Below are 17,060 nucleotides of genomic sequence, written 5' to 3'. Positions count from 1 at the left end.
TAGGATTTTAAAGGGTATTTGGTGCAGGTGTATTCATATCTTTTGCAAATATGGAGGAATAGGTTTCAATAAAAGTTTTGTGCTTGGAGCTTTAAATGTCCACAAGCAGCATTTCCCAGCACCACCCAAGATATATGAAAAAAACCCGACAGTGATCCAACGCCACTGATTGCTCAGAGAGGTCTATGAGGAACGTTGGATCTTCATTAATAACGCTTTATGTAAGCACAAAGAACTTCACACTAATCATCACCGATTACAAAGGAACTTCTCCCAACTACACAGTCACTTTTCATAAAGAGACACCATACCCGGCCTTTGTCCTGCAAGCACATCATTAACGTGCACACGTCTCCTGTCGCTTGATGGTTCACCAGCATGACGGCTTCTTCTTCTGTGATCGTGTGGACATCGTCACCCCATTCAACAACTGCAATCACAAGAAAATCCTGCCATTAGTTTGGTACTGCTAAGAGAAATGCTTGTATTAAAGACTTTGAAAAGGACGCCTGCTATAAGTGACATAATTAAGGTTGAAAGAATAGAACAGGTGAGCGCACTTACTTCCCCCTTCATCACTTAGCAGCCTGTGTTCTGAATTACAGTACAGCATTAGCTGAGCAGGGGACCAACGTTCAGAGAATGGTTAGAGAAAGGTAATAAAATGTGGGAATACTCATCGAGAAATCTACTCTCCAACGGTTCAAAGTACGAAGACAAAAATTAAAGGGAATAAAAAGTAATTTCTTTTCTATGCAGTCAAATTGATCACCTTAATAGACATACCAATCAATTACTTTTAGAGTCATGTCACTCTATCCGTTTAGCAGCAGATATTTAGAGCAACAATAAATTTCTCTACTACTGAAGCTGGTAATTCTGTAGCTCCAAACTCAGCAAGAAGTCAATCACTCAACAACTGAGCTACAACTTACTTGGAGTTTGCCCACCACTGGGCCTTGTACTGCAAGAATATGTAAACCCTCATCTTGTAAAACAACCCATTCAGTTTAAAATAGAAATGAAAGGCATAACATTTGCGTGAAGATATATATAAAAAAAGAAAAAAAAAAATTATAAATACATTTTTTCCCTTTTTATATAAAGTGATCACACACCCTCTGTTCTCAGCTGCATAAAAAGCTTAGGGAGGAGAAACAGCAACACAATAAACTTCCCAGTGAATGACTGTGCAGGGGGGGGGGGGGGGAGCATGTCAGCACAAGCCAGATCATTGGATTAGCTCCCCAAACAGCTAAAAAAAAAAAAAAAAAAAAAAAAAAAAAAACTGACCACGCTGTGCTCTCGTGCCTAGTGTGGTCAGTTTTTAATTTAAAAAAAAAAACCACAAAAAAAAAACCAGTAAGCAGGATTGGCAGGAACACCAGGTATTTCACACAAAAGTAATACAAGGCGAAAAGGATACTTTTTCATACATGTAAATGGTACAGCAGGTACATATTAGAAATATGAAATGGTGGGTTTGCATTTTCTTGCTTTTTTCCCGACAAATAAAAATGCTAAGGCTAATGGCACATGGACTACAATCCACGGACTAACGATCCTGCCACTGACAGTCTGTCAACATCAACAATGGAAGGATTGCTAAAAGGCTGCCTATGAAATTGCTCCCTCTGTAGCCAGGCAGCAATATGTTGCTCCCATTGCTAATGATCCAGATGCAGCAGCATTCAGGTCAGTGGCAGAGCAACATCTTGCTGTGTAGAGAGCAATTCCATAGGGACACGTAGGCAGCCTTTTTGGAGATCCTGCTGCTGGCGATTTGTAGCTAACAGCAGAATGGCCCCTGTGTCACCAGCCTAAGGAGAGCATTCTGTAGCTGCTACAGATTTACTAGTGTGACATGACCCTTCTTTTAAAAAGAAATGCCTGATTATATGAATAGCTCAAACAGATGTACTGTATATGTGGACAGCCTAACACAGAGATGTTATATTGCACTCAATCAACTGGCCTATTTATTTATTTCAGGTACTTATATAGTGCCGTCAATTTACGCAGCGCTTTACATATATATTGTACATTCACATCAGTCCCTAACCCTCAAGGGGCGTACAATCTAAGGTCCCTAACTTACATTCATACACATACTAGGGACAATTTAGACAGGATCCAATTAACCTACCAGCATGTCTTTGGAGTGTGGGAGGAAACCCACGCAGGCACAGGGAGAACATGCAAACTCCAGGCAGGTGGTGCAGTGGCTGGGATTCGAACCAACGACCCTAGTACTGCCAGGCAGAAGTGCTAACCATTTAGCAGTGTTTTGCAGGGTTAGACACATGGGCTTGAGCTTTGGCATCTCTTAATTACTATGGGTGCTTGGGATGTTAAAGTGTTCCTAAACCCAGGACCCTGTATTCACTATATCTGGTCTCCCACAGTACAACATGGAAATGCAATTATTTTAGTAAATACAAACTACTAAATACCTTTTCTCATCTGTAGTAAATAGCAGTCTTGTGACTTCTATCAGTGTCCAGCTGAGCACTGGTTAACTTCATAGGAGCTTTCATTCTCCTCTGACTGTCCTATGAGGCTGCATAATCCCTGACCCTCTGTCTGGACAGTGCTGACTGGCCCTGTGCGGATCACATGCACCCTCCCAAAAAAAAACAAAAAACCTCTCTAGCAATACACACCAAACTGAGCATGTGCAGAGTGACTCCAAGAGCTCTGTACTATTAGCAGACGTACTGGGGACAGTAGAAGAAGGGGATGATCAGAGAAGACAGGATCAAACAGCCTTTTTACACAATGCGTACGATTAACCCCTTCGGTTCCACAGGGAGTATAACACGCATGCTTTACTGCATATACAGACTGATTTTACTATTGTGGGTTTAGTAACACTTTAATAGAGAGGTGCATGCATTGGATCATGGGTGAAGAGGGAGAGGGTGGCTCAAACTCAAAGTCTGAACACCATATGGTAGGTATCTAAACGAAAGCTTCTGACTAGCACAGAAATATCAACTTCAATTTGCTGGTCTTTGGAGGATCCATTTGTGTCAAATAATGCACTTGGAAGCACTGCCATTTCTAAAAATTCACCAAAACACCAGGAAAGCAAACAAATTTCTGCAAGGCAAGCTTGCTTAGCACCAAGCCACAACGCCCACATTCCTATGCCTTTGCAAGCATTATATAAGCTACCCCATGTCAGGTAGGTCAGGTAGGTGGCCACCATACAGGCGAACATACACACACTTTTTTGATATGCATGTTTATCATCTGTCCATCACTATGGAGTTTCCAGCAAACAACCTGCTGTGATGTTGCATGAAGAGTAAGGATAGTCTCCAGAGTATTAATGAATAGCAGGGAATCAAACTGATGCACAATGGCAAATGCAGGTACACAAGTGATCAGACCGAAGTGTACAGAGATGCACTTAGACCAGGAAATGGCCCGTCATTAGCAGAAATTTGACGAATGCACTTCTCAGGAGTAATCTCATCAGCGTCACTTTACATAGATTTCACAATTACTAATGGAGGTATGTCCTTGACTGAAGACCTGCACTGCCAGGGAAATGAGGCCAAAGGTGTGAAGGCACGTGCCCCAATAGGAAAGCCTGTTTGCTGAAGGCGAACATGTAGACAGCTTACACTTAGGGCCTATGGAAAGGATGCATTTACACAGGATCGAACAGCTCGCCGTTTCGTCAGACGATGGGAACACTGCCCAACCCGGCATAGATCTCAGCTTCTGGTCCAGATTGTCTAGTGATCTGTATTGGGAATTGACTAGAAGGGAGAGAACATGGCAAATGTTAACATTAAAGTGTTACTAAACACAGGCATTCACCATATCCGCTCGCCCCGGACCCCGCGTTCACCATACCCGCTCGCCCCGGACCCCGCGTTCACCATATCCGCTCGCCCCGGACCCCGCGTTCACCATATCCGCTCGCCCCGGACCCCGCGTTCACCATATCCGCTCGCCCCGGACCCCGCGTTCACCATATCCGCTCGCCCCGGACCCCGCGTTCACCATATCCGCTCGCCCCGGACCCCGCGTTCACCATATCCGCTCGCCCCGGACCCCGCGTTCACCATATCCGGTCGCCCCGGACCCCGCGTTCACCATATCCGGTCGCCCCGGACCCCGCGTTCACCATATCCGGTCGCCCCGGACCCCGCGTTCACCATATCCGGTCTCCCCGGACCCCGCGTTCACTATATCCGGTCTCCCCGGACCCCGCATTCACTATATCCGGTCTCCCCGGACCCCGCATTCACTATATCCGGTCTCCCCGGACCCCGCATTCACTATATCCGGTCTCCCCGGACCCCGCATTCACTATATCCGGTCTCCCCGGACCCCGTATTCACTATATCTGGTCTCCCTGGACCCTGCATTCACTATATCTGGTCTCCCACAGTACACACAACATGGAAATGCAATTATTTTAGTAAATATAAACCGCTAAATATTTTTTCTCATCAGTAGTTAGAGCAGTCTAGTGACTTCTATCAGTGCCCAGCAGAGCACTGGTTAAAGCTTGGAGGAGGAGTTTTCATTCTCCAATGATTGTCCTATGAGGCTGCATAACCCCTAACCCTCTGTCTGGACAACGCTGATTAGCCCTGTGCTGATCACATGCACTCTAAAGAAAAAAAAAAAAACTCTCTAGCAATACAAACCAAACTGAGCATGTGCAGTGGAGAATCAGAGAAGACAGGATCAAACATCCTTTTTACACAATGTGGAGGATTAACCCCTTAGGTTCCACAATGAGTATAACAAGCATGCTTTACTGCATATACAGACTGATTCTACTGTTGTGGGTTTAGTAACACTTTAATGTTTTTAAAGCCCAACTCCAAGAATATCAAACATGCCAAACGAAAGGGGATTGAAGTTTCCCGTTAAATGCCATTTATGTATACCGGGGTACACAGTGTTGGTTACTTAATGGTCTCCTAGCTCTGCTGCTTTCCTCCTCTGCCTGAACCTCCGGTTTGTGGGCACAGCCTTGACGTCATCATGTACAATACCCCGTATTGTCCGTTGAGTGTGACCGTAGCATATCTCAATTTAAAGCAGAATCTTCAGGAGATTGGTCGCATTGCTGGAGAGAACCTGCTGGAGCAAGGCATAAGACAGGTATTTCTCCTATTCTTCTATCCCTAGACATAATAAAGGGAATTTATCAAAACTGGAACAACCAGAATCTGGAGCAGTTGTACATGGCAACCACTCAGCTTCTCTTTTTCATTTTCAAAGTTTAACTGAATAAACTGAAATAGAAGCTCCACCTGCTGGCTGTATAGGAAAACACAAGTCATAAGCAGCATTTCATATTTACCTGTACAAAAAATATTAGATTCTATTTGTAGTTGTGACCATATTAAAGAATAAATATAAAAACATATACTGTACATTCCCTTTAAAATGCTTTTTAAACAAAAAAAAAAAAAGCATGCACTTTGGGATGTAGGTGGAAGCTGAACATTTCTGTATTCTTCCATGGTTTATGAACTGCTCCATTGTGCTCTACAGTGAGCATCTGAAAAGAGGTTCAAATGCTCCCATTATAAGACAGGATTTGGTTGTTTCAGGTCAGCAGGAGAACACTTCCAGCCTCTCTCATATATTTATTACAGGTACTTATATAGTGCCGTCAATTTACTTTAAGCAGCACTTTACATTAATTATATAAATATATATATATATACACACACACACACACACACACACACACACACACACACACACATCAGGGGCAGACTGACAACTCATGGGGCCCCGGGCAATAGGGGATCATGGGGCCCCTGTATTCTTGCCCACACTCAAAGCACACCCAAAAAAGCCTATGAAAAGTACCAGAGGCATTTCCTGGGACCCCCTACTGACCCCGGGCAACGCCCGAGTGCTCGAATGGTCAGTCCGCCCCTGATATACATATATACACACACTCACTGTATATAGAGATATCACTGCGTGTGCAATGATTCTAGATCATCCTTCCTCTGGATCAACTGTGGGTACAGGATTATAACTTTTTTTTTGGTTGAACTAGATTGACTTTTGTCTTTTTTCAGCCAGACTAACTATGTAACTATATAATGTATGAGTTTCACTTTTTGAATAAATTAACTTTTTGATGATATTCTAATTTATTGAGATGCACCTGTATATTGTACATTCACACCAGTCCCTGCCTTCAAGGAGCTTACAATCTAAGGTCCCTAACTCAAATTCATACATATCCATACTAGGACCAATTTAGACAGGAGCCAATGAACCTACCAGCATGTCTTTGGAGGGTGGGAGGAAACCGGAGTACACAGAGGAAACCCACACAGGCACAGGGAGAACATGCAAACTCCAAGCAGATAGTGCCATGGCTGGGACTTGAAAAGACGACCCTAGGGCTGCTAGGCAGAAGTGCTCACCACTTAGCCCCTGTGCTGCCCAATATTTGAGAATGAACACACACACTCACAATCTATAACAACACTTGCGCTCAGATATTACACCACAAAGAAATATTATAAAACAAAATAAAAGCAGCTTGCGCATACTGTATATAGGCAATGTTACAATATAAAATGAAAAAATGCAGCGCTAATTAAAAGATAATATAAAAGTCAAAATAAAGTCCATATAAGTCCCCAAATGAATAGAAGCAGGTGCATAAAAAGATTTAGATCCAAAACCGTCACCATACACCCGGAACAGATTGGCCTCCTACCAGACAATTTGACCGTACAAAACTGGTCAGCAAGCGCATATAACATCAATACAGCAAACGATCCTCAGTAGAAATTCTCTTCTGGATGAAAGATAACTTCTCCACCTTTAGAGATCTCCTAATAGAAGAAACTCCCATCCGACAGTCAGGAAATGAGTAAAAAGAGAAGGCAACTCATAGTGTAGTAATTAAATTATACTTTGGCCAATTTATTTAGGTTCAATGTACATCAAAGTGTAATTTAACAAACTACACTATGAGTTGCCTTCTCTTTTTACTCATTTCCTGACTGTCGGATGGGAGTTTCTTCTATTAGGAGATCTCTAAAGGTGGAGAAGTTATCTTTCATCCAGAAGAGAATTTCTACTGGAGGATCGTTTGCTGTATTGATGTTATATCACACTGCGCTTGCTGACCGGTTTTGCACAGTCAAATTGTCTGGTAGGAGGCCAATCTGTTCCAGGTGTATGGTGACGGTTTTTGGATCGAAATCTTTTTATGCACCTGCTTCTATATATTGTACATTCACATCAGTCCCTAACCTTCAAGGGGCATACAATCTAAGGTCCCCAACTTACATCCATACACATACTAGGGACAATTTAGACAGGATCCAATTAACCTACCAGCATGTCTTTGGAGTGTGAGAGGAAACCGAAGTACCCGGAGGAAACCCACGCAGGCACAGGGAGAACATGCAAACTCCAGGAAGGTGATGCCGTGGTTGGGATTCGAACCAACGGCCCTAGTACTGCCAGGCGTACATGCCAACCATTTGGCCACTGTGCTGCCCATTAATACCTTAAGATATCAATACCAGTAAAAAAAAACCTACGGGTCCAGCGCTATCTTTCCACTTTCCTCAACTGTTCTCCCTCCTCACTGGCTGACACGCAGAGCAGCAGCTCGGGAGTGAGCCTGCTTAAGTGCCCCATAACAAGCTGCTTACTCTGGGGCCACTTGGCAAGAAGGAAGAGCCAGGAGCACCAGCGGGGGACCCGAGAAGAGGAGGAGTGGGGCTGCTCTGTGCAAAACTACAGCACAGAGCAGGTAAGTATGACATGTTTGTTATTTTAAAACAAAATGTCTTTAAAGATTTTTTTTTTTTTTTAAGATTTATTTTGATGATATCTCCTCTTAAAATGATATTAAAATGACTGCACTGCTGGGAGGAAACTAATTTAAAAGGATACGTTCACTTTTTTTACAAAAAAGAATAAATGCACATTTTTTTGCAGGTAAAAAAATGTGCATTAATTATTTTTTGTTTCTGATGTCTCTAAAGCATTACACCAGCAATCAGCAGATCTGACAGGAAAAATCAATTAACTACCATGGAGCTCCACAACGCTGTGGTAGTCCATTGAGGACTACAAGCCGACAGCTGCAAAGGCTGTCGTGACTTGTAGTTCATAAATTCATTCACAGAACACCGTGAATGAATGACGCGGCTGGGCAGGCGGAGCCCCGCACTGCCACGGTTCTTTTAAATTGAGACAGGTAGTGGGGAGGAGACGATCCCCCGCTAGCTATCACAGTGGGGAGTGGGGAGGAGTAGGAGCCGGTCCATTGATAACATGTTACACTCTGAATATGGGTGTAACATGTAATGAAAGGTGAACTTATCCTTTAAGGTCTCTAAAGAATACACACGGCCACACAATGAAGGTGGATGTGAGATGGCTCAATCTTTAAACTGCGTTTAAGGTTCTGGGTTCTTTACTGTTGGAGCAGTAAGGGTGTGCAACACACATTCACAGTTGGTGGTGTCAGTGGGGAGTGTAAATATAAAAAAAAAAACAAAAACACTTTTAGATGCGTTTCTAAGCCAACACAATGTACATGGAATTTTTGCACAGAAATCTGTAAATTTTTAGGGGCAGGTGGGCTTTGAATGATGCATTCAAGCCAACTCTGACTATCTCTCCTTTTGAAAAATTGTGTTGCCCAACAGTCGCACTGGCCATTTAACCACTTCCCGTCCGGCCCATGTATATAAACGGCTGGACGGGAGCAGTGCAGGGGCAGGTGGCCGTTTATAAGAGTCCTCCCGCTTCCCTGCTTGTGCGTGCTCCCAGGGAGCGCGCAGAACCGTGATCCGGTGCCCGCTGTGTCCTCTGGACACAGAGGAACACTGATCGTTGTACGGGACTTCTGTGCAGGGTCCCAATCATGTGATCACTGATTGGCCAATCAGTGATCACATGCAGAGTAGTAGGCAAGATGCCACTTTTGACATCATTGCTTACTACTTGTGAAATCTGTGAATGATCACAGGGGTCACATGGTACAAGGATATTCACAACAGCCTTGTATTATGTGACAAGCTGTAACCAGTCACAGCTCTCACAGTATTTCTCAATGGCTGCAACAATGCAGCCAGAGAGAAGGAGAAATGATTGCTTTTACAGCCTTTATGGGTGTAAAAGCAATGTGTTAAAAAAAAAAAATCTTCATCACCCCCTACAAGTAATACAGTGTCACTATGACACTGTACTGCTAGGGTGACGGTATGTAAAAAACAAAAAAAAATATATATAAAAAAATTAAATAAAAATGTAAAACAAAAAATTGGAAAAAATTATAGTTTTTGGTTATAAACTAATTTGGGTTATTTTCTTCTTTTTTTTTAATAAAAAGATAACTGAATACATTTTGGCCAAGATTTATGAAGAAAGCTTATTGGACTTTTTCTTTTATATAGCAAAAAAATAAAAATAAAAATCCCAGTGATGATTAAATACCACCAAAATAAAGTTTATCTGTCTCAAAAAATGCAAAAAAATTCATATGGGTACAGCGTTGCATGACCGCGCAATTGTCATTCAAAGTGTGACAGCGCTGAAAGCTGAAAATTGGGCCTGGACAGGAAGGGGGTAAAAGTGTCCGGACTTGAAGTGGTTAAAGCAGAATTCCGGCCATCAAAGTAATAGTTTCCCCCATTCCCCTTCCCTAACCATGGACACACTTTTTCTTATATCACTAGCTAAATACATGTATTTATTTTTTAGCAATGCAATGTATAGGTCATATGACTGCTTAGGTCCCATTATTCGCCTTCTTGGTATGAAGGTGGTTATTATGTCCCAGATATCTGTGCAGTTCAAGCTGCTGTAGCTGTGGCTCTGGTGCATTTTGGGCCAATAGTAAAGACCACTGGTTGTGGCAGCTGCATTGTTATATCACGTCTGAAGTACTAAGAACTACAGGAGGCATTAATAACCGCAGCTCAAAGCGACAGGAAGAGGTTGCACACAGTGTTGCACAGTCAGGATTTCCCACATAGCTATTGCCAAAGGAATGAACACAAAGATGCCCTCCAACCACTACATGGAGATGTACATAGAAAATAAAATGGAGTCAGGACCCCTTCTGCTGCAAACAGAAGTTACCTGCTTCCCATTCACTGTAGCACTGGTATCCACTGAGCGGTGATACCAGGATTATGGCTTTAGCTTCAGCCGGGATCCTGGCAGCATTCTTTTCAGCCAGCAATTATCTACAAAGTAAAAGTGATGCAAATGGCTAAACAGCCACCCGGTCACCTTAACAGGTGGCAGTGGGGGATGAGCTGATAGGGGAATTTAAAGTTCAGTGGTTAGGTGAAGGTGGGATACGTTTTCAGGGTTTGCCTAAAAAATGAGTCAGATAGCCAGATAGATTGGTGTAAAGAGTTCCAGAGGATGGGAGAGGCTCTGGAGGAGTCCTGGAGATAAGCACGGGAGGAAGTGACAAGGGAGCTAGAGAGCGGGAGGTCTTGGGAGGAACGAATAGAACAATTTGGTTGGTATTTAGAGGTCTTGGGAGAAATGACAAGGACAGTTTGGGCGATATATTGAGATACTATTAGTGCAGCTGAAGGGCAGAGTTGTCAATAGCTTTGCATGTGGTTAGTATTTTGAATTTTATTTTATTAAATGAAGATTGTTACTCAAGGAGTTCAAAAGAGGACAAGTCCATTTTTCTTTCAACCTGGCAAGCCCAGCAACTTTCTACACTAAAGGACTACAGATAAGCCGAAGAGAGACCAGATATATCCTTGTGAAGATGTATCTCTGCTCCACTGCAGAACCACACGGATGTTCCTCTAATATTCCAGCTGACAATGGAGAGAAATGGGGAGTGCTAGAATACAGTCCCTGATATATATTCAAACAATGTGTATATAAAACAGAATACAGGTGAGACGTTGAGTTCATACATGCAGCACAGAGGCTAAGTGGTCAGCACTTCCGCCTGGCAGTACTAGGGTTCGAATCCAAACCACGGCACCACCTGCCTGGAGTTTGCATGTTCTCCCTGTGTCTGCTTGGGTTTTTTCCTCCCACACTCCAAAGACGTGGCAGGTTAATTGGATCCTGTCTAAATTGGCCCTAGTATGTGTATGTATGAATGTGAGTTAGGGACCTTAGATTGTACACCCCTTGAGGGTTAGGGACTGATGTGAATGTACAATATATATGTAAAGCGCTGCGTAAATTGACGGCGCTATATAAGTGCCTGAAATAAATAAAATAAATGTAAGGTAAAACCTACGGACATATATAATCCGGTAATGTCCTAATGGGTAGGAGTCCAGAACTAAACGAGGTCTCCTTGATGGAAATAAGTGTTGGGGTAGAAGGCAGCTGGCAGTCAGAGAAAGAAGCAACTCTGGTACACAGAAGGAGAAAGGGAAGACACAACGGCGCCACTCTAAGTGTAGATGTTGGATAAAATCAAGCAATTTAATACGTTTAAAAACTCACAAGTGAAGGTTAAAAAATGGCATGTTGTATTCTATCAATGGCCTGAGGAAGGAGAAGCCATGCTGCGAACACGCGCCGCACGCAGTCTTCCGGTTCCCGGTGACGTCACCAGCTGCCAGCCTCCCTGCGTCTCTCCGATATACCCGGAGCGGCCAGGATAAGGAGGAAGATCGCACAATATCCAGCCGTCGCACTGCCCAGACACACTGCATTACGACATGACATTTTTTTAGCCTACACTTGTGAGTTTTTAAACTTCTTGATTTTTTCCAACATCCACACTTAGAGTGGTGTCGCTATGTCTTCCCCTTTTTCCTACTGTGCTTTTTATAGCCTGGGATTTCCAGTCCCTGCAATTATTCATTTCATCACCATATTACCTCCATAGTAACATAAAGATCCTACAAATATGACCGAACATTGGTTTATGATGGCTGCCTGCACTGCGTATAGCTAAAAGGCACTTTAAATCCTAAATTAAACCTAATCTATGGGGAGCCGTACTTATGGTGGTTTCTGGTGGTCCTGAAAAGAACAACTTAGTATATGAATGAATGGGGCTGTGGGCTCATAGACAGGAAAACCAGGACCCGTCGCTTTCTGAATAAGGGCTGGGCAGCTCCAAACAGGGCCAAACAGTGAAGCTTGCAGGCATGAGGTCAGAGGTAAATATTCTACAAGGTGGGCTGAGTCCAGGAGGGTGGGGTCATACCTTGAAGCAGTGGTCTCCAAACTGTGGCCCTTTGCTCACCTTTGTCTGGCACTTTGGGCACCATTTCTCCCTTCTAAGGACACAAATGATGAAGCATCATATCTTTCACTGACACCAGATGTGGGGCATAATTCCTCCCACTGACAACACCAATGAAGCACTATTCCTCCCACGAATACAAAGGATGAGGCAATATTCCTCCCACTGACACCAATGATGGGGCACTATTCCTCCTACTAATACCAATGATGGGGTACTATTCCTCCTCCTGGCCACTGGTACTATCTAATTTTTGTACTCCTACTAATGCTGGGTAATTTTCTACTCCGACAGGCCATAGTCTGGCACACTACCGGTCTGAAAGACAGTAAACTGGCCTTTTGTTTAGAAAGTCTGGAGACCCCTAGCCTTAAAGGATAACTGGTACCAAAAGGTGCAGTTGTCCTTTAAAAACGTAGAGATTATGCATACTACATGGTTACATTAAAATTGCTGTAGGTCAAAGTGAACTCCAATTAAAACTGAAATTACCTCCTGAAATCGGTTTATCTGCTCAGTACTTCAAATTTTCACCCACACAAAGCTTTAGAAAGCCAGTCCAACCCAGGGGTGGACTGACCATTTGGGAACTTGGGCACTGGCCGAGGGCCCGCGGTCAGTAGGGGGACCCATGAAGTACCCCTGGTACCTTTCATAGGCTTTTTTGGGTGTGATTCGAGTGTGGGCTAGGACACAGGGGCCCCATGATCCCCTATTGCTCGGGGGCCCCATGAGTTATCAGTCCGCCCCTGGTCCAACCTAACCCCCTTGACCAATAGCCTGTTGATCTACATAACCTGTGTGAGATGCAAGAGAGCTATAGCCGGCAGCCAGCAGTAAGGGCATTGAAGTCGGTATGTAGGCAGAATTATGCCGCAACGGAATCACAGCCAGCTATTCAGTTCAACAGATTCAAACACAAGGAGCCCCTGGTAGACAGCATTTGGATCTCCTACATCCAGTGCCTGTGTGCACATAGAGCCGACTCTGCTTGGACCTGTGAGGAGCAACGAGAGTCATTCTTGTGTGTGATCTCATCTCCCTGCAACTAACAAAGACTGGAGCTCCTGCCTAAAGCTCTCCACCAGCTGGTTACAAGTGGTTACAGTGAACTTAAAAAACTCTAAAAAACCATTAGCGCTTATTGACATGGGCGTTCATTTATTCATTATTTACAGGTATTTGTATTGCGCTGACAATTTATGCAGCGCTTTACATATATATTGTACATTCACATCAGTCCCCGCCCTCAAGGAACGTACAATCTAAGGTCCCTAACTCACATTCATACATACACATACTAGGGCCAATTTAGACAGGAGCCAACTAACCTACCAGCATGAATTTAGGAGGAAACCCAATCAGGCGCAGGGAGAACATGCAAACCTCTGGCAGGTAGTGCCCTGGTTGGGATTCAAATTGATGACCCTAGTGCTGCCAGGCATACATACTAACCACTTAGCCACTGTGCTGCCCTATGTCCAAGAAACACCCCACAACAGTGTATTTCTGTGGCGGGCACGGCCAGGTGATCACTTTCAGCTTCGGACAGGAAGCATGTACAAATCAATGACAGGCTGAATATTTCTTTGGCTGTTTACATGTAAATCAGTCCATGTGAGATTACATGCAACCAGCTGCTTTCTAAAGAAAGTAAAGGGGGAAAATCTTTTGTTGAAGCCAATATGATGTATATACAAGGCGGCCATCTTCCCTGGGATCTTAAATTGGAAAGTGAATGAGGGATGTAATTTATAAAAGTTCGGGATGCTAGCAGCCATTTTAAAGAAGTCTACATTGCAAAACATACAGAGATTTTACTACGCTGACTACAGCTGATTAAATCTTGATGGTCCAAATGAATATATGAAAATGTGGGCAATAGATGGAAAATACTACTTAAAGGCATTTATACAGTATAATGGGACTTCGTTGTTGAGTGTGGTCCAATATTGTATGGACCAGGTTACAGAAATGATACACTAAGCGATAAACATGTACATAAAACCCAATAATAATCACAATTATAATTACCATAGATCTTATTGGACCTGGTAAGCATAAATAATAAAATATAAAAAAAATTGACCTTATAACCAACACAAATGGTAACACAATAAAACCAATAACCAAAAGTGGCAATATACCGTATGTGTTTTTTTGTTTTGTTTTTTTGTTTTTTTACAGAGTAAGCCTATACTCCATATCCAGGTTATAAAAACAGTGCAGGTCTAAGTAGCAAGGTACCATAACCGCATGTTCACTTTGTTTCACATAGTCTTAGAACAGGTTCATTTTAAACACTTCCGTAAAAAAGAAAAAAATTAAAAAGCAGCACATGTATAAAAAGATCCCAAATGTCTAAAAAATTTTAACATCAGTGTGACAGAAGGATAACCTGTATCATTGATATCAAGAAAGTCACACTTGTCAGATATTCAAAGACAGTTTGAAAAGAATTTGCTTTACACACCGATAAATGTACCCACTGGAGTCATCGTAGATGGCAGATGTACCAGAAACGAAGACGCGAGTCTTTGTTGCCTTTAGCAACCATATTTCTGCTGTCTATGCAGGTCATTTTCCGTTTCCTTCTGCATCATCATGAAAACCATGCTGGTCTTTCATAAAGCCCTCTGCTATGAATATGCACTCAACTTCTTTGGTTGACCATGGCGAGGCCTGTTCTGAGTGGTACCTGTCCTGTTAAACCGTTGTATGGTCTTAGCCACCATGCTGCAGCTCAGTTTCAGGGTCTTGGCATTCTTCTTATGGCCTAGGCCATCTTTATGTAGAACAACAATTATTTTTTTTTAGATCCTCAGAGAGTTCTTTGCCATGAGGTGTCATGTTGAACTTCCAGTGACCAGTAAGAGAGAGGGAGAGCGATAACACCAAATTATACACACCTGCTCCCCATTCTCACATGAGATCTTGTAACACTAACGAGTCACATGACACCGACGATGGAAATGGCTAATTGGGCCCAATTTGGACATTTTCACTTAGGGGTGTACTCCCTTTTGTTTCCAGCGGTTTAGACATTAATGGCTGTGTGTTGTGTTATTTTGAGGGGACAGCAAATTTACACTGTTATACAAGCTGTACACTCACTACGTCACATTGTAGCAAAGTGTCATTTCTTGAGTGTTGTCACATGAAAAGATCGAATAAAATATTTACAAAAATGTGAGGGGTGTACTCACGTCTGTGAGATACTGTATGGCCTTGCAGGATCAGACCACACAACAAATGCTGCACCGGCCGCAGTTTAGTATGGGGCTCTATGCTTACCCATTCTAGTGTTGGAGGCACAAAAGACAAGTCAACAATTACACACTGTTCTATAGCCAACTTTCCAATGGACCATTTTTCAAAAGGTCTCCAAATTCAAAAGACACATTTTCATGCTGAAAAAAAGAGCAATGTGACGTTACCACCAACACTGCCCATTTTACAGGCAGTTTTCACAAAGTAGCTTCCTCCTTGGTTTTACTCGACAGGTACAATGGCAAAGGAAACATACCTTGTAAGTTTGGTGTGTAACATTTAGCTACACGAGCAACCTAATCTATTCAAATATACTAACTGGCATCTTAGGGTTGCTTGGGAACACATAGGCCACGGTGTTTTTGTGGCTGCTGCCATGTACCCAAACAAACCTCCTCAGCTTTCCAGAGTTGTTTAGAAACATTTGGCACATATTTTGGATGGGGAAGGCTAGTGAGTAAATACCCAACTTCATGGTTGATGTCCTGATGAACACAGCTATTCTCTATTTTGTACCAAAATGTTTAACAAAATCTGAATGCAGTAGGCCATAAAAATACAGACGGATTGTTGGGCTCATTCACACTGTCAGCAGTGATTTGCGTTTTTCCACACTGATCACTCCCAGGGCACATAGAAAACAATTGCTTTCTATGTGCCCCATTCATATCACAATGCTGATCTGACGTGTAGTGGTGAGCGAAGATAAAATGCTGCAGGTCTGCATTTTTTCTGCAGTTTTGGAGAATTAAGAAATGACAGCAGATTCTCTCGCCCACCCCTCCCCAAAAAAAAATTTCTTTTTCAGTGCAGCCAACTACTACAGTGATTAGCATAAGAGATGATCATCAAATTCAAGAACAACCTCCAGCGCTCACACAGAAGATGGAAATAATAATAATATAGAATAAATTATATGAGAATGTGAACAAAATTAAATAAAAAGGAGTAAAAGAAATAAACGGAATAAAGGAATTAGACCAGTCCACGGATGGATGGATGGGGGACAAAATTCCAGGTGGAATCGGGGTGTTCAGAATGCAGCAATCAGCATGTCCATCCGATGAATGTGCAGGTAAAAGGACCATAGAGACTGGAATACACGAGTGGCCCGGCAGCTCCTTGTCAAGGACAGAAAACGTACATCTTTTACAAGTGTGGCAGATGAAAGACACCGGAGCCAGGAACATCAAAGGAGTAGATCCGATGAAATATGCACGGCCCGGGAGGAGACCCGCAGCAATGGATGAGCGGCGTCTCTGAATGCCTTCCCACCGGTAGTAGGGAGAAGTGACAGGTGCTGTGAATGGAACGGAGTGCGGGCTGTAACACGTTTCAGAAGCTCCGCCACCTTTGTCAAGCCTTACTACACTAATAGCTGCAGTCTTCTGGGTCCTGTGCTGAGTGGATTGCCCTCTGCACCATGGCCACAAGGGTGGCCAACGTCTATGATGTCTTCTCCATGTGACCTGTCCTTTGCTTCCTGACTCATGCCTGAACTCCATTACGCCCCGTACCCACATGCTGAATCAGGCCGAATATCGAGCTTTCCCAGTGGCCTCCTCAA

At 43.2% G+C, this 17,060-nt stretch overlaps 1 protein-coding gene across 1 annotated transcript in view; it reads right to left on the bottom strand.

Moving 5' to 3' along the window:
- The window catches only part of LPGAT1 (lysophosphatidylglycerol acyltransferase 1), a 161,342-nt gene that overhangs the window by 47,781 nt on the left and 96,501 nt on the right, over positions 1-17,060 (bottom strand). The window contains exon 3 of the mRNA XM_089677797.1: positions 312-430. Coding sequence (XP_089533923.1) covers positions 312-430 — 119 coding nt within the window. The remainder of the gene's footprint in view (positions 1-311; positions 431-17,060) is intronic.

The sequence above is a fragment of the Staurois parvus genome, unplaced genomic scaffold (genome assembly GCF_062004578.1).
Source record: "Staurois parvus isolate SC_StPar_1 unplaced genomic scaffold, SC_StPar_1.0 ptg000192l, whole genome shotgun sequence".
Taxonomy (NCBI): Eukaryota; Metazoa; Chordata; class Amphibia; order Anura; family Ranidae; genus Staurois; species Staurois parvus.
The sequence above is the reverse complement of the archived record's forward strand: the minus strand, read 5'-3'. Positions and strand labels throughout refer to the sequence as shown.